We start from the raw sequence: 21,656 nt of genomic DNA on the forward strand, positions 1-21,656 counted from the left end.
AACATTGCATATAGTATATTAAAATTTTAAGTCATGAATAATAATCTGACTAGTTCTCTTCCTTTGAATGTGTATATTCAAGTCTACTTGTTACTTACTTTTCCTCCTTTAAACTCCCAATCTCATTTAAGTGGAACTCACTTGGTTGTTTACTAGATGTTAACTTCTTAACCTCTCAATTTCATTCTCTCTTAAGTGGGAGACAACTTTAAAGTGTTGTCAGGAAAAGTACGTCTTTGCCTTCACTTTATTGTTATCTTTGACAACCATTAGCAATCTATAGAACCATAAATGCATTTTGAAAAAGCTTTGTCATGTGTGCAAAGTTAAGCTTCTTTTGAAAACTGTTAAATGATATACATGGAGTTCTATCACAAGTGTCTTATCAGTGTTTTATTTGGTTTGTTTTTTCCCAGGAAAAAGAAAAGATGTTGTCCAGGTTAAGAATAGCTGCTTCCCCATGCACGCAGGCATGCCGCCGTCACTTGACCACAAAAGAGAAAGGCAAGCCACTTATGTTGAACCCCAGAACAAACAAGGTGCGTAATACGTGTACTCCGTACATTTTCTCTCTTCCTGGTAGAGATTTATTTGTATGTTTTAGACTGGTAAAGCATGAAATTGTTGGCATTTTGTATATTCCAAAATTTTTCAGAAGTATTGGCTTTTTCTGCATGAACCTTTCACTTTCCTCCATGTGACAAGGATCATGAATGCATTATACCTACCAACTTCACCCTTCACTTCTACCACTAGAAGAGGATTGACTTTATTCCCTAGTTCTAGAGCCACCCTGCCCCCCCCCCCAAAAAAAAAAAAGCAGAATAGCAGTCTTACCAGGACTCTTGCCAAGATTTGGGATATTTAGATTTACCCAGCTCAAATAACTACTCATCCTGGACCCATCAGTTGGGCCTTTGCAATATGGGGTCAGAATTATAAAATAAAATCCTCTCTCCCCCTAGCGTTTTTGGACACAATCATTACACACAAGTAATTTTGCTCATTATTTGTACTATTGCTTTAAAGGAAAGAGACCTCTGACTCTTTTTATACTCTTAGGTGCAGAAATGACGGGCAGTATTGAAATCTAGTCATTCCTTATCCAAGCTGGGTTCAGTGAGCAAGTCCCTCTCTATTTTTTAGTGGCAATAATAAATAGTAATTAAACATAATTCTATAAAGAGATTTTTTTTTGAAAGATTTATTTATTTATTTGTTTATTTGTTTATACAAGCACTGGGTACAGTCAGAAGCGTGGGAGGGTGAGAGAATTCACCAGAGCCAGAGCGGGGAGCAGAACAGGCAGACTGACGAAATACACTGCTGAGTGGAGCAACGGGTGCAGCAGGAGAGGTCTGTGCGCCATGTGGGACCCTTGCTGGCCGGCTGAGTATCGAACCGGTGCTGCAGGGGCTGGGGGCAGCTTCGCAGCCCAGTGCTCAACCGCTGTGCCACCAGGGGAGGTCCTATAAAGAGATATTTTTATGAGAATTTTGTATATAGATATATTGGTCTTATATAAAATGTACCTTTTGGGAAAGATGCATTCAAATTAGATGTGATTGATTTCAAAGCACTTATAAATTGTTTCCCAAATGGGAAATAATTATATGCTAGGATATGTTTTTAGGGGTTTCAGGCCTACTAAGGGGTATTTGATCATGGGTCACACAGGCCTCCTTTTCTTTGCTTATTTGTTAACTGGCACAGAATGAGAAGCAGTTTAGTGAACAGTTAGTGAATTAAACAAGGCTCAACAAGGGATATTCTAGCCCTTTCTTACTTTTGCCTCCCCTCCCCAAATCTTGCTTGCTCTTCAAGTTGTAACTCAGTTAAAATCCAGTTTTCCCAGAATCTTTTCACACCACTGTGGGCTGGAATAATCATTCCTTTCTCTAAAACCTTGTCTTCCCATTCCTCTGGCAGATAATCAATAGACATTGCTTTGTGGTTCTTTTCGTGTCTTAAGCTGTCATTGTAATAATGGTTAGCATTTATGTTTTTATGAATTTATATATCTTTACTTTATTTCAGGTTCCTTTTGGGCAGGGACCATTTAAAGATTCTTTGTATCTTTTACAGTGCTATGGGTATAATAGACATTTGATAGATGTTGGGTTTGTTTTATTTTTTTCCTTATAAAAGCCATTTAAACCCTACTTTCAGGCAGGTTATAAGAAATTTATAAAGTACAGTAAGTGGCAAATGAATTTTAAGGAGCATAGTCTAAAATGTATTACAGTAGCAAATGTCTAGAAAAAAACCTAAGTGCCTAATGGCAGAGGATTAAATAAAGATGTGGTGTATATACACCATGGAACACTACTCACCTAGGGGAAGAAAAATGATGAAATCTTACCATTTGTAACAACATGGATGGAACTGGAGGAGGTTTTGCTGAGTGAAATAAGTCAGAAGGACAAAGCCACATACCAGATGATTTCACTCATATGGAATTTAAAGAAACAACAAAGGTCTAGACAAAACTAAACCAAATAAACCATAGAATTCTGACTGTAAAATTGAGACTGCCAGAGGTGGAGTGTGGGGTGAGGAGCAAAAAGGAAGAGGGGGGACCAGTGAATCACAGTAGAGGATTATGGATGTTTTGATGATAGGTGTGGTGTGTAGCACCATACCTGAAGAGGTTAAACCTATATTTCTGAATCACGTACGGTGTTGTAAATGACTATTACCTCAATAAAAAAATACAATAAAATATTTGGTTGAAACTCTAATGAGTTTATGTAAATCCCTTTATGCTTCTCTGACATACAGATTATATCTTTGTATATGACCATCAACACAGATTTCTAATTCTCACTTTAAGAAGTTACCTTTTAAATCAGGTAGAAGAAAAAAAAAGATCTCCAAACAAAAAATACATTTATACTGCCTTGTATTTATCTGTGTCATCTTACCCATGTTTTATTTCTTTGTATAGATTTGAGGTACTCTCCAGTGTCTTTTCATATCAGCCTAAGGGGGACGCCCTTCGGCGTTTCTTGTAGGACAGGACTCCTAACAATGACTTCTCTGTTTTTGTTTATCTGGGAATGTCTGATTTTTCCTTCTTTTTTGGAGGATACTTTTATAGGATTTAGAAATTCTTGGTTGGCAGGTTTATTTTTTTTCTTTTGGCACATTCAATCTGTTATTCTGCTACCTTCTGTCCTCCATGGTTTCTTATAAGAAATTTGTTCTTAATCTTTTTGAGGCTTCTCTGTACATGATTAGTCACTTCTCTCTGCTTTCCAATTTCTCCTTTAGCCTGGCTTTTACCAGATTGGATATGATATATCTCTTTCAGTTTAGCCTTGTTGGAGTTTTTGAACCCCCTGGATATGTGTATTTTTTCTTAACAAATTAACAAGTCGTTATTTTTTCAAATTCTTTTTTTCCTTTCCTCTCTTTGTCTGGGACTTTGTGCATATATTGGCACTCTTAATCGTGTCCCATAGATTTCTGTGACTCGATCCCTATTGTTTTTTCTTTTTGGTTTCTCAGATTGGTTAATATCAATTGACCTATCTTTTAAGTTTGCTGATTCTTCCAACTGCTCAAATATGTTGTGCCCTATAATGAATTTTTTATTTCAGTTTATTGTACTTTATATAATCCCAGAATTTCTATTTGGTTCCTTCTTATAATTTGTCTCTCTGTTGATAATCTCCAGTTAGTGGGATACCACAGCCATACTTCCCTCTAGTTCTTTAGACATGGTGTTCTTTGAATATATTTGAAATAATTTAAAGTCTTTGTCTAGTAAGTACAATGTTTGGGCTTCCTCAGAAACCATTTCCATTAACTATCCTTTGTTCCTGGGTATGAACCAGACATTTTTTGCATGCCTCGTACTTTTTTGTTTAAAAACCAGACAGCCATTTACTCATTTCTCCCAGGATTTGTTGTGTTGCTGTTGTTTATTTAGCAACTGAATTAATTCCTAAACTAATTCTTTAAACTCTTTATTCTTGTTGTAAATGCTCACTGAAGGCTCTGCTTTTTTAGCTTAGTGGTCAGCTAGTGGTTAGACAGAGACTTAACTACCTAGAGCCAGTAAGTTCTCCCATTCTTTGCCAAGGGGCATTATATATGTTTGGGGGCTCACCTTCAATATTCAGCCAGGCATTTCACCACTGTGCAACAGCCTTCACTTCCTGCTTACACAGAGCTTCAAGGTTAGCCAGATGTAGGAGATTAGGGCCTTCTCAGGTCTTTCCTGAACATGTCTACAGCTTATGTGTGTGACCTAGATCTCAGGAATATACCCAAGTTTTTCAAAATCTTTCCATGGATATCTTAGTGCCTCACCTATTTCTTTTCAGCTTTTGGTTAGCCTAATCTTTGTCTCAGCTGTTACTCATAGCCTTAGGGAGCTGCCATGTTAAGTTAATTGCCTCTGATTATTTTTAGCAAGCTCTTCTGGAGGAAAGACCTGTTTACATGGGGTGAGTTCCTAGTAAGGTCAAATAATGACAATTCCCAGGGCATAGGGCTTTAGAAGAATCCCTCATGGGGATTCTTCAGTGGCTGCCAGACTCAATGGTTTTTCACAGGATTATTTCACAATGATTGTTCTTTTTAATGCTGTTGTGAAGCTGGGAAGGGGAGAATAAGCATGAGTTCAGTTGAAATGCCACAAAGCTTGCTGTTCTTACTGAAATTCAGCTGTTTTTCTTTAATAAATGCTCCCTGATTTCTGAAACTTTTTGCTTAATTTCCAGAATTCTGAAAAAAAAAAAAAAGAGACGATTCTATTCTAATCAGTGTGCTTGTTGCTTTTATAGAGGAAAAGATTTTTGGAAGTCTTTATTCTGATATTTTCACTGATGTGTCACCATGGTATAAAGGATTTAACCCATATCTGAATACAAGAAATTGAAAAAATATTTTTCTTAAGACACAGTGGGGCCTCCCTGGTGGTGCCATGGTTGAGCGCTGGGTTGTGAAGCTGCCCGCAGCCTCTGCAGCACAAGTTTGATCCCCAGCCTCTGGGCGAGGGTCCCACATGGTGCGCAGACCTCTCCTGCCGTGCCCGCTGCTCCCCTCAGCAGTGTACTTGGTCAGTCTGCCTGTTCTGCTCCCCGCTCTGGCTCTGGTGAATTCTCTCACCCTCCCGTGCTTCTGACTGTACCCAGTGCTTATATAAATAAATAAATAAATCTTAAAAAAAAAAAAAAAAGACACAGGCTATTTTTTTTAATTTGCAATATTTTATTTACCTTACCATCTATTGCTTAGACATGCTATGTATTTTCATATTTTTAAATAATTTTTTTGTGGTAACATTATGTAAGTTTCAAGTGTGCAGCATTATATTCAATATGTAACATGTCACACACATCGTGATCATCACCAGCATCTAGTTCCCATCCATTACCAGGCAGTTGACCCTGTTTGGCCATTTCACCTGATCTCTTAGCCTCTTTCCCTTCTGGTAACCACCTGTCTGTCCTCTGTATCAAAATGCTTGTTTTTGTTTTGCTTATTCCTTTGTTTTATGTCTTTATGTCCCACATATAAGTGAAATCACACCATGTTTTGGCCTACTCTACCTGACCTTGTTTAATTTTTTTCTTAAGTGTCTTTGTTTTCTTTCCCCTTCATCTAGTCAGCCTCACTCCTTGCTAGCAGGGGTAGCCTCTGTTACCATTTTGGTTTATGTTCCTTCAAACGATATTCTGTTGATTTCATTTCTAATATATACGTGTATGATTTGTACTCTGTAGGGTTTTATAAAATAACAGTTAACAGTGAAATGTTTTTTGATTTGCAACTTTATATTAACTTTTGGGGAGACCTTCCTAATACAAGCTTAGAGATGTATGTAGGTTCCTTAACTATTCCATTGGTGACTTTTTAGTAAGTTTATAGCCAAGAAAACTAGAAACAGTGTGTCAACTAATCTCTTTATGTATGAATATTTCTCTAGGATAGCTGTGTAGAAGTAGGATTGCTTTATTGAGTTGTTGCTCAAAAAGCCTACACCAAGCTACATTCCAAACAGTGTTATTTATGAGTAACTCTTACCATACATATCCTCACCAATACTAGATATGATCAATCCTATAAATTTTTGATAGTCTAGACAAAAATGTTATGTTAATTTTTTAATTGGCATTTAAATTACATCTTGTAGTACAGCATGAATGCCACCTCACTAAGTAACAGTTTTTTATTTCTCCTTTTGTTTTGTTTTTTTAGGGAATGGCATTTACATTACAGGAACGACAAATGCTTGGTCTTCAAGGACTTCTACCTCCCAAAATAGAGACACAAGATATTCAAGCCTTACGATTCCATAGAAATGTGAAAAAATTGAATGGCCCTTTGGAAAAGTAAGAGTTGACTAGATGTTTAGTTTTTTTTTTTTTTTTTTAAGATTTATTTATTTATTTATACAAGCACTGGGTACAGTCAGAAGCGCGGGAGAGTGAGAGAATTCACCAGAGCCAGAGCAAGGAACAGAACAGGCAAAAGGACAGAAGTACACTGCTGAGGGGAGCAGCGGGCGGCAGGAGAAGTCTTTGTGCCATGTGGGACCCTCGCCCGGTGACTGAGGATCGAACCTGTGCTGCAGAGGCTGCGGACAGCTTCGCAACCCAGCGCTCAACCGCTGCGCCACCGGGGAGGCCCTGGATGTTTAGTTTTTACTAGTGCTCCAATCAGAAAATTTGGGCACATTGTGATTATTATGGTATGAAAAAAATACAGTATCATAATGGAGTTTATGCTTTAGTTAGTTAATTTATTTTTATGCTTATGCTTCCTTCACTTTAGTCAACACTTCACTTGGCTCACTATTAAAAACTTAGCAAAATTTGACTGTTTATCCTTAAAATTACAGAGCATTTCAGCTTTGAATTGAATGCTTGAAGCAAAGGCTGACAACTAATTTGCAGTCATTCTGTTGAGCAACTATTATTGATCATCTACTTTGTGTGTGCTACCTATATTAGCCACTGAAGATATAAAATTGGTAATGGATTTAATGTCTACCTATCTAATCTGGAACTGAAACTGTAACTGAAACTATGCCAGGCAAGCTAGAATGTATGGCCCCCCATTAACACTGCCTTCTAGGAGCTCATCAACAGATAGTTATATATTATGACTGTCACTGTACCACTCTGTACCACCCAATGCAGAACAGCGAGGAAAAGGTATATGCAGAGCATATTCTGAAGGCATGAAGAGGGACACCTATCTCAACTTGGGGAATCAATTAAAACTTCTGGGAGGAGGTGCTGACTGAGCTAAATTTCAAACAGTATGTTGTAAGTAGCAGGCAAAATGAGAAAGAAGGGCAAGGGATGCTGGATAAAGAGATCAGTTTTAATACAGGATTAAAATTCCCTAAGGTTTGTTAGGTATAGGAGATTGTTATTAGGGATTGGTGACAGTAATATCTTTGATGGGGCAAAAGGGAGAATACAATAGATTGAGAAATAAATGGGAGGGGAGGAAATGTAAACACTGTAAGTTCAGGTAAGAGGTGAGAGAACAGTGAGTAAAGCAGAACAGGGGGGTAAGAGGGTGTATTTCAGGCTAGAAGGTGAAAACACTTATAGTTGTGAGGCATGAGCTTAGGACATGAGTAATTGATAGACCAAGATCCTAGAGAGGAAGAAAGTGTAGAGTCAAGTGCAGTGGTAGAAAAGCTGGACTTGAACAAGAGAAAAGAACGGCTTACTTTCTCAGCTAATATACTTAGGCCTAAATTATGTAGGTTATGGAGCAGAGATGGAAAGACCTCATCATACCTGCTGTGATGTAGAATATGAATACTATGGCTAAGATTCACAAGGGTCAGGTTTGAATAGAATTGGTGAAGAGAGTGATATGTTTGAAAAAGCCACTTAACCAGGAGGTGAAACTGAGCAGGACCTGTTAAAGGGATGAGAGTAAGCCCTAAAGGCCTAGAGTCCTGTCATGCTGTATTAAGGCCATCTCTGCCCAACCATGTTACTTTTCAACGGAAAAGGTGAAATGTAACATTGATTCAACTTTGAAATTTGCTGGAGTTACAAAGATGCTACATTAAGTCCTTCAGTTAGTAAGCATTCAGGGCCTTCTGTGTCAGGCAGTATTCAAATCTCTGGAACTGCAAAAGTGAACAAGTCCAGCCCTTGCTACAGTTCACAGGTGGAAAAGGCAGACTGGGGAAGGGTAGTGCAGTGGTGAAGATATTAGGAGGGTTCTTAAATGGTAACAATGAGAAGTTTATTCAGAGCCAGAGACTTGATCCTGGGATCCAGAGTAGAGAAAAAAAGAGGAGCCAGAAGGGAGCCAACAAAGTGGAAGAAAATGAAGCCATCAAGGAGTGAAAGATCCCTCTAGACCTATCAAGCAAGGGCACTATGGAGCTCACCAAAGAGTGGTGGGTTGTGATCAGAGCATGACATGAACGTGAAAGTGCTATCACGGAGCCCAGGGATTTGCACAACTTCCTGCTGTCACAGGCCTGATGGTTTGTCTGTTCTTCTCTAAACATTGCTGCTTGTTTCACAAAGCTGTTCTGCCTTATAGCCCAGTTGTTAGTTTTCTTCCCAATATTAAGAAGAAATCACCCTCCATTCATTTATTTATTTATTTATTTAAGGTTTATTTATTTATTTATACAAGCACTGGGTACAGTCAGAAGCGCAGGAGGGTGAGAGAATTCACTAGAGCCAGAGTGGGGAACAGAACAGGCAGACAGACGAAATACACTGCTGAGGGGAGCAGCGGGCGGCAGGAGAGGTCTGTGCGTCATGCGGGACCATCCTCCGGTGGCCTGGGAGCAGCCAGGGATTGAACCAGCGCTGCAGAGGCTGCGGGCAGCTTCATAGCCCAGCGCTCAACCACTGCGCCACCAGGGGAGGCCCACCTTCCTTTTATTTATTTATTAAAGATTTACTTATTCATACAAGAACTTGGGTGCAGGCCCGAGGCGAGGGAGGGTGAGAGAATTCACCAGAGACAGATCGGGGATCAGAACAGACAAACAGACCGAAATATACTGCTGAGGGGAGCTAGTGGGTGAGACAGGAGAGGTCTGCCATGCCATGTGGGTTTCTCCCTGGCCAGCCAGGAATCGAACCAGTGCTGCTAAAGCTGCGGACAGCACCACAGGGCTGAGCTCAACCCGCTGCGCCACTGGGGAGGCCCAAAATCACCTTCCTCTTAATTTCTCCCTATTAATATTATTTTCTGGCCATAGTAGCTATATAAAAAATATTATTCCTCTTATGAATGAAATTATATTTATTCACAAAATATTTACATTCCAGCTAGAGTCCATTTTTTTTTTTTTTTTTTTGCTAGTTCCTGGAAATATAGAAGTATATAAGGCCATAGTCCTTACCTGTGATACCCTCTAGGCTGGAGGGGAGACAAAAAGTGAAGAAGTAGAGTGAGAGTGACAAAAGAGGGAGTAGGGTGTTATGGGATCTGGAAACAGGAAAATCTGATGTGTAGATGTATGTGTGGTAGGGGAGGGCAATAGTCAGAAATGGACCCCCAGAGAGTGGGTACCATCTGGGCTACATTCAGGGAGTGCATGAGTGTTAGACTGGCAGAATAGAGACTGTTCCAGGCAGAGGGTGCATCGTGGGCAGGGATGCCAAAGTAAGAGAATTCAAGTAAGTTCAGTATGAAAGAGATGAAACTAGAAAGTAGGCTGAGGTCTTATTAGCTATTTTAAGAACTTAACCTCATTTTACTGGGATTTGGAAACCATTTAAAGAGAATAGAAATGATCGGAGTTTAAGTTTTTAAATTAATTGAACAGTTTAGCAAAATTGTGTGTATAAAGGCTGGACAGTTCTTGAGGTAATCCATGTGAGCAATGGTGGTGGCTTGGACTGAGTGCAGGTAGAGGGAAGAACTATCAATATATGTTTGAAAGATATTTAGCAGGTAGATTCTGAAGGACTTGGTGATTTTTATTTAATTTTTTTATTAGAATAGCCTTTATTCTTAGACCAATACAAGAAGTATAAAACAATCAACTATTTGTGAGCATTAAAGCAAAAAATCTAAATATTAATAACTAAATCCAACAATTAATTTCTAAAATGTCTTCAAGGACTTGGTGATTTCAGATTGGTGTTAGAAGTAGGTAGGAGAGGAAGAAATCGGAAACAGATCAGTGATTCCCATTTGGTCAGATGATGATAACAGGAAGAGAAACAAGCTTGGGGAAAGCTGAGTCAGTTTTAGACATTTAATTCAAGTGATTACTGGTTTTTCAAGCCAGCATTTCCCTGTTTTACAAACTTCATTCTTTAAAAGCCATTATGCATATATTTATTTGAATTGATCATTTGTGCCCTGGATAGTTCTTAGTCTACCTGCAAGCTTAAGGATAGATCCCTTGAGTTCATACCTTGAGTGACTGACTCATAGTAATTTCTAAGTACTTAATTTTATCTTACTTATTTAAATGTCTGTCTTCATGAACATCAGTTCCTTAAGAGTAGACCCTCGTGGGCCCTGGTACAGAGCCTGACTCACAGTAAGGGCTCAGCTAGTATTCTAGCTGTTGTTCTGTTGTTCTTTTCATCTTCATCATCATCTATTAGACAAGTAAATTTTAATTTTTTTTTGAGTTTTTAGTCCTGAGTGTTAAATAGTGATAATTTAAGGTCTTGTTTTTCTGGAGCGGGGAGTTCTCAACTGTAGATGGTTAGCTATAACTGTTCAAAGGCCAAAATTTCAGGTGTAATGCTGCCTGATATAGACATTATGTACTGTGCTTAATTCCAGGTACATCTATATAATGGGAGTACAAGAACGAAATGAGAAATTGTTTTATAGAATTCTACAAGATGATATCGAAAGTTTAATGCCCATTGTGTATACGCCAACAGTTGGGCTTGCTTGCTCCCAGTATGGCCACATCTTTAGAAGACCTAGGTAAGTCTTATTTTTAAAAATACATTTGTAAGTGATTATTATGTAAGAAAAATACCACACCATAGCACTGACTCCATTTCTTTTTATGTGTTGTCGTCTTAATCTCATTTCCCATCTCACAAAAGCCTAATTTGGACAAAAAGCAATCAATAAAAATGCAGTATGTTCATATCTTTTATTTTTTAGAAATAGCATTATTCATTCCTTTCTTTATGTTATTATGACTAGTAGAGTTATGATGCATTTTTTACCACAAAAAAAAAAAAAAATAGGTGCTCTTAATTCTGGTGGCAGATTCTCCAGAATTATCGTTGACATTTTTGGCAGTCTGGCCAAGTTTAAGAGATTGAAGAGATTGATTCTCATTTTTGGTCAGGTTTGATTTTTGTTATTTATTCCTTTTTATGAACTTGCACAAATTTTAATTTACAATAGGTCTAACCCCTCCAAATATTTTAAGTGGAAAGAGTCCTGGAGTGGGCATTGACTCAAGTCCTTGCATAAGTGACTTTATCCCTCTGAGTCTGTTTTATAATTGTAGAATTGGGTGCCAGTCCCTCTCACAGTGTGCTGAGGTCAGATGAGGAAACTGATGTGATGGTTCTTTGTAAATTTATAACCATTTTATAAAGGCTGTTTTCACTTTTGCATTTTCTTATTCCTCTAATCTATTATCATTTTATTCAATCACTACATCTTTCTCATGCCCTGCTTACATATTTTCATAAATGTAGGAATTTGGATAATGTATGATAGCTTTTATCTTTAATCTCCCCTCAGAGTCTAGTGACTTTCAAACTTTCATGTGCATACAAAACACCTGTGGGACTTATTTAAAATGTTAATCCCTGTCCTTCCCATTCCCAAGAATCTGATGGAAAAAAGACAGGTCTGGAGATCAAGATTTTAATGAACACTATTAGTGTTAGTGTTGCAGGTATTCCCTGGAAGATACTTCCAATACCGTTTTATCCTATGTGTAGCCGTCAATTAATGCATCTAAAACATTTCTGTGGGGCCTCCCTGGTGGCACAGGGGTTAAAGACACAGCACTATCAAGCTTTCAGCAGCCCCTGCAACATGAGTTCAATCCCCAGCCAGGGAGAAACCCACATGGCACAGCAGACCTCTCCTGTCTCACCTGCTGCTCCCCTCAGCAGTGTATTTCAGTAGATCCCTCTGTTCTGCTCCCCACTCTGTCTCTGGTGAATTCTCTCACCCCCTGCACCTCTGGCCTACACCACAGTTCTTGTATGCATAAATAAATAAATCTTAAAACCTAAAAAAAAATAAAATATTTCTATGATATAACCCAGCTGTTCAGCTCTTCTGTAATTTCTCTTTCAATTAGAACTGTGGTTTTCAGTCTAAATTAAAGGACAGAGGGAAATAAAACATACTCATGTCTGGGTATATAGCCCATATTGATGCTGATTCACTTAGCCCAAAGCTGGACTCAGGTGCTGGTGTTTCATGGAAGCTCCCACTGTCGTTCTGATGTGCACCCCGATTTGAGAACTGCTGAAGAGCATGACTTTTGGGTGAGGGCACATACTGTGTATCATTCATGCAGTATGCTCTAGTAGCATTTTGTTTGCTTTGTTTTTTTGCATAGAAGACAGTCTTTAAATCTTGGGTGATTAATTGATCTAAACTATAGGTCTGTTAAATCAGAATCTCTGGGAATGGGACCGTGGCATTTTAAAAAAATTAGTCAGATGATTCTGTTAGGCACTGATTGTTGAGAAACTGTTTAAACTGATTTGAGCTAGGATGGTACTGCCAAAGTTTCGATACCAATGAGAAATTGAATGAATCTTGAAGCCATTGGGAACCTGTTGGCTCTTTCCCTGACCTATTTTCTAAAATCTATGATTGTCCCTTCCTCTTCCTCTCCTGCCTTCTTTCCTTTGAAATCTGGATCTATTATCTCAATTGGCTAGCAATACAATGTGTTCCAAATAACTTTTGTTTTTTTTTCCTAATGCATCAAGGGTTTCATATTTTGTGTGAAATTACTAAAGATTTCTTCTTTCCCTGCTCCTTCAGATTTCAAATTTTCAGTCTCACCGAATTTAAACAGCAGTTTACTTAACCTTATACTGTCCTGCATTAGTGGTTTACCTTTGTATCACTTTTTACTGAAGGTGTATTGAGTTTATTTGAACAGGAGATGTGGGTACATTTGTCTTAGGTAAAATGATCATATCATTTAGTAACCTTTGTTCAGCTACTATGTCACAAATGCACCTACTGTTTGAGGTACTTGAAATGTTTGAAAAATAAACCAGTATCACTTAGCTAAATCTGCTTGGAAATTATACTGTGTCGTGATGTTTTATTAAAATATCAAAATATTCCAATTGTGAAGAAAACTTAGAAAAAAAATTGTTGTGAAATGCAAAGGTGTTTTTGTTCTGTTGCAGGGGATTATTTATTTCAATCTCAGACAGAGGTCATGTTAGATCAATTGTGGATAACTGGCCAGAAAATCATGTTAAGGTACTAATAGCACAACCTTCCTTTTCACAATGTTTTTTCTTTCCTTGTAAGTTACCTCTAAACTACCAAGCGTAGTTTATTATTATTATTATTATTGTTACTCTGATTAATTTTGCACATACAGATTTAATGCTCTGAGGAGATCACGGGAGTAATTACAAAATGGGTTTACTGGTACAGAGTTTGACTCTGGGGAAGAAATTGGAGCAAGTACAGAAGGTGAACCTGCTTACTGTCCACTACCTCTCAGAGGTGTCTCCTGACTTCTGTGTTATTCCTTTTCTACTTCAGTTAATGTTATTCTAGGCAGAAAAAATACATTAAGATGCCATAACAACTTTTATTCTGGTGGGTGGTAGAGAGGATTCGTTATGCCTTTTTTCTTATGAATATGAGCTAGATTAGATCCTTAAGCAAACTTAGCAGATAAAAACCTTGGTAATCTGGCTGTCTTTCATAAAATTACATGTAATGACTTACTTAAAATCTTCTGATAGGGTTTAGTGTTTATTATAGGCAGTAATCTCACTCGCCTTTATTATGTATGTCTTCTTCACCAAAATAATCTTTGATGACTACTCATTTAGTTACAATAAACTGAAAAAAATTGATGAAATAATTAAGCTCTCAGTGTCATCTTAAAACCTGGTAGGTAGGTATATTTTTTTATACTAGATCTTTTTTTCTTTCACCATTGCTAAGGGTTTTCTTGTTTCCCTTAGGTTATCATGTTGGATTAGCATGTTCTTTATTCCTAAAGTCTTGTTTTTCTTGTGGTAATCTCATAAACAGAAGTTCATTCACCTCTCCCCTGTTTAGTCTTTCTGAGGATATTTAAGTTGATCCTGTAGTCAGAAGCATTTTATCCTAAACACCAAAGACATCAGGAAATAAAATCTAGTTAATTCTCTTTTTTTTAAACATTCTAGATTCTAGAAAGAATTTTAAGAGTGCTTGTTTGGTTTACTTAGGAAATTAGTCAAGAAGTAATTTTATTTTTTAAAGTGAGAGTGAAAATACATGAAGAAAATCCTTTCTAAAAATGTTTTCTTCTCTGGTGTTCCATTTTTGACAACTTCTAATTTATATATTTTTTTTGTGATTAAGGCTGTTGTGGTGACTGATGGAGAGAGAATTCTGGGTCTTGGAGATCTGGGTGTCTATGGAATGGGAATTCCAGTAGGAAAACTTTGTTTGTACACAGCTTGTGCAGGAATACGACCTGATAGATGCCTGCCTGTTTGTATTGATGTAGGAACTGATAATCCAGTGAGTAAAATTGTTTACCCCCTTTCATCCTCTCCCATATTGAAACACACACACACACATTTTTATTAATCCACTTTTGAAGATAATATGAGGGAAAAATTTATTATGTTGTCTTTGTCTTAAACGCCAAACTCCAATTTTAATATTTATACAAATAATAGTAAATTAAGCCTACTAAAAGTTTCTTGATAAGTACAGTGAGCTTAAAATTCTCTTAATAATTTTTTAATTTTTCCTTTTTTGTTTCATAGTTATGTTTAAACTGGTTATATAAAAATACTTAATTTTTTACATTTGCTCTATTTTATAGGCACTCTTGAAAGATCCATTTTACATGGGCTTATATCAGAAAAGAGATCGCTCACAACGTTATGATGATCTAATTGATGAGTTTATGAAAGCCATTACTGACAGGTATTTAACAAAAATTTGAGACCATGAAGGCATCTTTAAAATAAAAGAGGAGCCACCATTATGTTTTGTTTTCCTTTATCTCATGTGAAGATAGGTAGGGGGAGATGAAATACTTGAGAATGTGGGTTCTTTCCTGCTTGATTAGATATACTTACCCATGGTGATCCCCTGCATACTGTACCTTGCTTTCCTGAGTTACCTGGTATCTCAAGGGGAGTTAGCACCCATCACTCCTGTCGGGCACTCACTGTCCAGTTTTTTTCAGCCATTGACATTCAGGCTCACTCCCACCATTCCAGTCAAAGTCTTGTGCAACTTTCATGTTTTCTCTTGACTTTTCGTCTTTGTCCCTTTTTCTTATTTTTTTGCCATTTTCAGTGATTCTTCTTACCCTTTTATATTAAATGGGGATGAGTATATAGTTCTCTTTTGAGTCATGTAAGCTTTGACCTTTATACATGTGCTCCTAAGTCCATGAAAACCCAGTTACATGGTTCCAGCTGTCTCTGAGGTTTACATTTCTAGTAACTGGAATCTTCTATCTAAACATTCCATTGCTACTTCATATTCATGTCCAAGACAACTCCTTTTCTTCCCAAACAGCCTGTGTTCAATATATCCAACCTCTAATGATGGCAGTAACATTCAGCCTGTTGCCAAGCCTTTCATCTTGCTACTAACTTTGACCCTCTGCCCCTGTGCAGTCACTCCTTAAATCAAGTTGCTACTATCACTTAATTACCTCAGAAATATATCTCCTTTTTTCCATTGTCACAACCTTTCTACAGATGCTCATCTCTCTTCTGGATCCTTCTAAACCTTCTTCCAATTTCTCTTCCTTCTAGTTCATCTCCACCTTACTACTAGATTAATTTTTTAAAAATATGCACTTCATTGTGTCATTCTTTTCCTTCACATCTTTCAGTGTTTTCCTATTGCCATAACATAAAGTTCAAACTACCTTTATCATCTAGGTCTGTCCTCCCTTTTAAATTACTGATGACATAGAAGATACTAAAAATTTGTTCCTTTTCAGAATCAATGTTTATGTAAAACAGGACCTTTCATCTTCCCAGAAATTGCCATCTCCCCACCTTCTCTTCACTTTCCTGCCATGGACAGTCAAATAGTTACCTTAGTTATCTAGGTTGCCTTGGCATTTATTTTAACACCTTTTTCTTCTTTCCCATTTTTCCTTGTTATCAAGGTCTGTTTGTTCATTCTCATGACTCTTAATTATTCCTTTCACTTCCTGTGGCTTTTACTTCAGATCTTTTTGTCCTCATATCATAGTAGCCTCCAAACTCCCTATCTTTCTCATCTCTCCCCACATCAGCATGTGCTACACATCACTGGCCTGCTTATCCTCCCTAAAGGGAGTTTTATGTGAATTCTTCCTTCTCTGAAGCTTTCTACATCAGATGCAAAATAGAGTCTCCATCCCTTGGTTTGAATTAATTCCCTATTCTTCCTTACTGAATCCAGTGTACCTTAACCAATATCTCCCTTGTCCTTTCTTATAAACCCTAAAATATATAGACATACTATTGAAAATGCAGGTTCAACAAAATAATGTCTTGCTTTTCTTTGACTACCTCATTATTTTTTGTTCCCTTTTTGGGCCCAATAAAGCCCCACCTCCTTTTTAAGCCTTCCCTTTTATCCCAGCTCACTTTTCTGACTGCTAATGAACTCATTTTATTTTTTACTCTCTTATTTAATATATACTTTCTTGTGTGGCTGCCTTAGCTGCTAATGTAATGAGAATATCCATATCTAATATATACTTTTTGATATCTATAGACTAATCCTCTACCTTCAAGGAAGTTGTTTAGTGCTTTTATGTATTGGGCACCCTCATGGGTACTTGGAAATAGTTTATAGAGATTGATAGTCTGTCAGCCTATCATAGTACTGCATACATTTTAAATACCCCATAAATTTTTTTGAGTAGTAATAGATATCTACATTTTGAGTCCAATCTTTTAGTCTCTGAAATTGCCAGATAGCTTTAAATGAACTAATAGATACAGTAAAGGCTATCAGGAATGTCAGGAAAACTGTTTAATAGCAGTATTTTCAATGTAATCATTATGGGTTTTACTATTTTTAGATATGGACAGAACACCCTTATTCAGTTTGAAGATTTTGGAAATCATAATGCATTCAGGTTCTTAAGAAAATATCGAGAAAAATATTGTACCTTCAATGATGATATTCAAGGTAAAGCAATGAGAAAACTTTAGGTTTTTTTTATTATTACTTTGTAAGCATTTTTAATGAGCCTATTTTTTATTTTTAAAAATATTTTTCTTATAGGGACAGCTGCAGTAGCTCTAGCAGGACTTCTTGCAGCACAAAAGGTTATTGGTAAACCGATATCAGAACATAAAATCTTATTTCTTGGAGCAGGAGAGGTAAGTTTTTGTAAGCTTTATAGAATTTAAAATCAACACTCCTTTAGATTTGAAAAATGTGGTAGAATGTTGATATAGTAAAGAACATGACTTATGAATTTATTAAGATAGAGGATATGAATTCAAAGTCTCTCTTATAAAGTAAGTATTTAAAAATGTTTAGGGAGAGGGCCTCCCCGGTGGCGCAGCAGTAGAGCGCTGGGTTGCGAAGCTGCCCGCGGCCTCTGCGGTGCCGGTTCAATCCCCGGCTGCTCCCCGGCCACCGGAGGAGGGTCCCACATGTACACTCCCCTCAGCAGTGTACTTCGGTCCTTCTGCCTGTTCTGCTCCCCACTCTGGCTCTGGTGAATTCTCTCACCCTCCCGCGCTTCTGACTGTACCCAGTGCATGTATAAACAAAAAACAAACAAGCAAACAAATAAAGAAAGAAAAACATGCCTCTATTAAAAAAAAAAAAATAAAAATCTTTAAAAAAAAAAATAAAAAAAATAAAAATGTTTAGGGAGAAAAACACAAAGAATCAAGTTTTATAGGATTTTTTTTTTCAAGGAAGAATAAACCAAATATTCCTCATAACATAATCATCTATATAAAGTAAATCATACATTGTATCATACAGTTGTCTTCATTTTTAAAATACATTTTGTTGAACAGGCTGCTCTTGGAATTGCAAATCTTATAGTTATGGCAATGGTAGAAAATGGTGTGTCAGAAGAAGAAGCACAAAAGAAAATTTGGATGGTTGACAAGTTTGGTTTATTATTTAAGGTAAGATATTTTAAACTGGTGGAAGCAAAAGAATGTTAGGAGATTTTTTTGTTTAATTTAAAAAATATTGTCAGTTGATCTGTCTTCTAATTCAGCTGACTTCTCAGATTTTACAGTTGGGGACAAAATCGTCAGTCTCTAACTTGTAATACTCAAACATAATCTCTTTGTTGGCACCAGCATCATTCTTTCTAGCTTTGTTTTCTGACTCTTAAGAGATCAAGTAACTATGCAAATAAGTCATACTCAACCCTACTAAAACAGGTTTTTAATTAAATATATATATTTAATTAATTTGGAGCTGCTTTCTGTGATGTTGGTTTCAAATATAGTTGGTGATTCTTCATCAGATTAGTAGCAACACAGGCCTAGAATGAACATTGTATTGGTCAGCATAATCCCTATCCATCTGCAAGTTTAGAAAAGTAGATAAAGTTTAAGTTCCTAGTTCCATTTTTTCCTGATGACGCAAAGCACAGCCTTCCTTTTTGAGAGTTGGAGAGTTTCCCACCAAACCCCCATATTGGAGAGCTGTCATCCTCCTGAGGCAAGCATAAGAAGCCTCTGTCCTGAGAAACTGCTATCATTGAGGCTGTGTGTTTAAATCCTTCTGTTAACTTCCCTGTCAACTGATGCAGGTATACTGCTTGTTCTCAGCCTCTGCTAGTTCTTTTGGAGTCGATTCCGGAGTTTTAATGGAAAAAGTCACCTTTGCAGGGTATTCTTTTGCTGAAATAAGGATATAGATTTCTCAGCCTGGTTGAGTTTTGTATGCATTATTTTTTGCCTGCTTTCCATTGTTGAAAGCTGCCTTTGTGACAATACTAAGGATTTATTTTATATAGCTTCAATTTGGGATTAGGGGAGGAAAATCTTTCTTGTTTAACCATCTTAAAAACAGATGTCCCGGGCTTCCCTGGTGGTACAGCGGTTGAGCGCTGGGTTGTGAAGCTGCCCGCAGCCTCTGCAGCACCGATTTGATCCCCGGCTGCTCTCTGGCCACCAGAGGAGGGTCCCACATGGCGCGTAGACCTCTCCTGCTGCCCGCTGCTCCCCTCAGCAGTGTACTTCGGTCCTTCTGCCTGCTCTGCTCCCTGCTCTGGCTCTGGTGAATTCTCTCACCCTCCCGCGCTTCTGATTATACCCAGTGCTTGTATAAATAAATAAATCTTTAAAAAAAAAAAAAAAGAGCATACACTTCCTTCCATATCTGTTTGAATTTGCCAGGGAATTATTTAAAAAAACAAAAAACAAACAAAAAAAAAAAACCCAGCTGTCCCTGTTCCTCTTACTTCTGAACTCCTTATAGTACCAGTTCATGGTGTCTATCTGTAGTTCTGAAATCCTAAAAGCACTGAAATCCTGGTTTGGTTTTGTTTTCCTGAAATTCATTTGATAACAGACCTGATTAATCTTAATTTATCTGGTTGCAAAATCAGGTGTTTGTAGTCTCAAATTGGTACTTAAGTTTTAACAAGTAACTTTTGAACTTGGTGTAATTGTAAGTTTTGCTCAGTTGTGGGGTATTTATTGGGAGGTTATTTATTATGTTTGTTATATTACTACTGTACATTTTTAAAACATGAAAAAAAATCTGAATTTCAAAATACATTTAACCCCCAGATGAGAGAATATAGACCTTTGTGCCATATTGGATTTAGGAGCATTTCACAGAGTAAATGAGTTCTTGAGCAGCATTATAAAGTGTCTGTTTTTGATTGGGATTTCAATTATGTTTTATGTATGGGTTTATGGATACTGTGAAAATAGAATTAGGGCATATGAGTTGAAGAAAAAAGTAAATTAAAATGAAAAGACAGTCTCATCACAGAAACAGTATGTAATTCATAATGATATCTTTTCAATTAATCCTAAATAAGCATTTACTTAAAAATACTGTATTTACCTAAAAATTCAGGGGCGGAAGGCTAAAATTGACAGTCATCAGGAAGCATTTGCTCACCCAGCCCCAGAGAACATACCTGATACTTTTGAAGATGCAGTAAATACACTTAAGCCCTCAGTTATAATTGGTAAGTGAAATTGTTGGCAAATCTTTCTGTTATTTCACCATATGATTCCAGTCATATCTACCATGTAGGATTAAAAAAAGTGAAATGACAGTTTTTAACTGTCTTTCAACATTATAGGATGTTTTATGTGATAACTTTTTGGTTTTAATATACAGAGTTCAGTTAATGCTTGTTGCCATGTTCCAACAGGGCATTAAGTTCACAACAGAAAATGAAACCGTCTTTAAAAGCAGTCATTTCCTATATAGCTGTAAGAGTCAAGTTCACAGTTATTCATGCAATTTTACCAGTTTCATGTAGGAGCCCTTTTTAATGTTAAATAGTAATAAACAGTAAGTTTTTTTCACTGATTGCAGTTCATGATTTTTTAGAGCTGGAAGAACTCTACAGATCATCTAGTCCATTTCTCCTAAAACTCAACATGGAAACCTAAGAATCTGTTCATTGATTCCATCCCTGGAGGGCCAAGGAAACAAAAAGAAAAACTTAAAATTCTTTTAGAACTAACAGAATCCTAAGAATTTGTCCATGTATCTCCACATGGAGAACACTGAGTATAGATTACTTAAATTCCTTTTCCACTTAAGAAAAGCAAACAGGTATGTTAGCAACTTGTCCAAGACTTGTGAATATTTCATATAGCCAGGAATGACAGAGCAAGTACTAAACTCTGGTTCCATGTCAGTATTTTTGTTCATTACATTATCAGTTTGTAAAACAAAATTTATAAGTAGTTACTTTGACTATTGAGTATGAGTCTTACTGGATGAAGTGAGTACTGAGCTGAGGCATCACTTGGCCACCCCCAAATTCTTAGGATCACTTAAGTATTCTTCCTTTATCTGTGCTTTTATAGCACTACATACTTATCACTTGTTACAGGTTTTCTGATTTTCTGTTTACTTTGTTTCTCTCTCAGTTGTAAACTGTTTGCATAATACTCAATTTTTACATTCTGAAGACCTAGTGCAGTATCAGAGACATTGGAGGAGCTTAAAAAACAATCATTAAACTGAACTGTATCAAGAAAGTAGATTGCTTTAGTCAAGGTGATTTTTTTATTCCTTCTGAATTCTTATTTTATAACCAGTAGCTCAGAGTTTAAAAGTATCACATTTGAGACACAAGTTTTTATTATTGTTAGTTGTAAAATATATATAACATGGAACTTGGCATCATAACCATTTTTAAGCATACAGTTAGGTAGTACTAGGTGCATTCATGCTGTTGCACAATTTCCAGAACCCTTTGCATCTTACAAGACTAAACCTTTGTTTAGTATAGCAACTCCCAACCTCTGGCAATCACCATTCTTCTTGGTGTCTCTCTGTCTACTCTAGAGACTTCA

General features: G+C 37.0%; 1 protein-coding gene across 1 annotated transcript in view; it reads left to right on the forward strand.

The window, feature by feature from the left end:
• Positions 1–428: 428 nt before the first annotated feature.
• Positions 429–21,656, forward strand: part of ME2 (malic enzyme 2) — a gene marked incomplete at both ends in the record, with an annotated part of 35,411 nt that continues 14,183 nt past the window's right edge. Inside the window, 10 exons of the mRNA XM_084252899.1 lie at positions 429–539; positions 6,211–6,344; positions 10,756–10,905; positions 13,332–13,407; positions 14,515–14,676; positions 14,987–15,090; positions 17,204–17,313; positions 17,410–17,507; positions 18,162–18,275; positions 20,194–20,308. Coding sequence (XP_084109025.1) covers positions 429–539; positions 6,211–6,344; positions 10,756–10,905; positions 13,332–13,407; positions 14,515–14,676; positions 14,987–15,090; positions 17,204–17,313; positions 17,410–17,507; positions 18,162–18,275; positions 20,194–20,308 — 1,174 coding nt within the window. The remainder of the gene's footprint in view (positions 540–6,210; positions 6,345–10,755; positions 10,906–13,331; positions 13,408–14,514; positions 14,677–14,986; positions 15,091–17,203; positions 17,314–17,409; positions 17,508–18,161; positions 18,276–20,193; positions 20,309–21,656) is intronic.

Source organism: Talpa europaea (genome assembly GCF_964194135.1).
Source record: "Talpa europaea genome assembly, chromosome: 13".
Classification (NCBI taxonomy): Eukaryota; Metazoa; Chordata; class Mammalia; order Eulipotyphla; family Talpidae; genus Talpa; species Talpa europaea.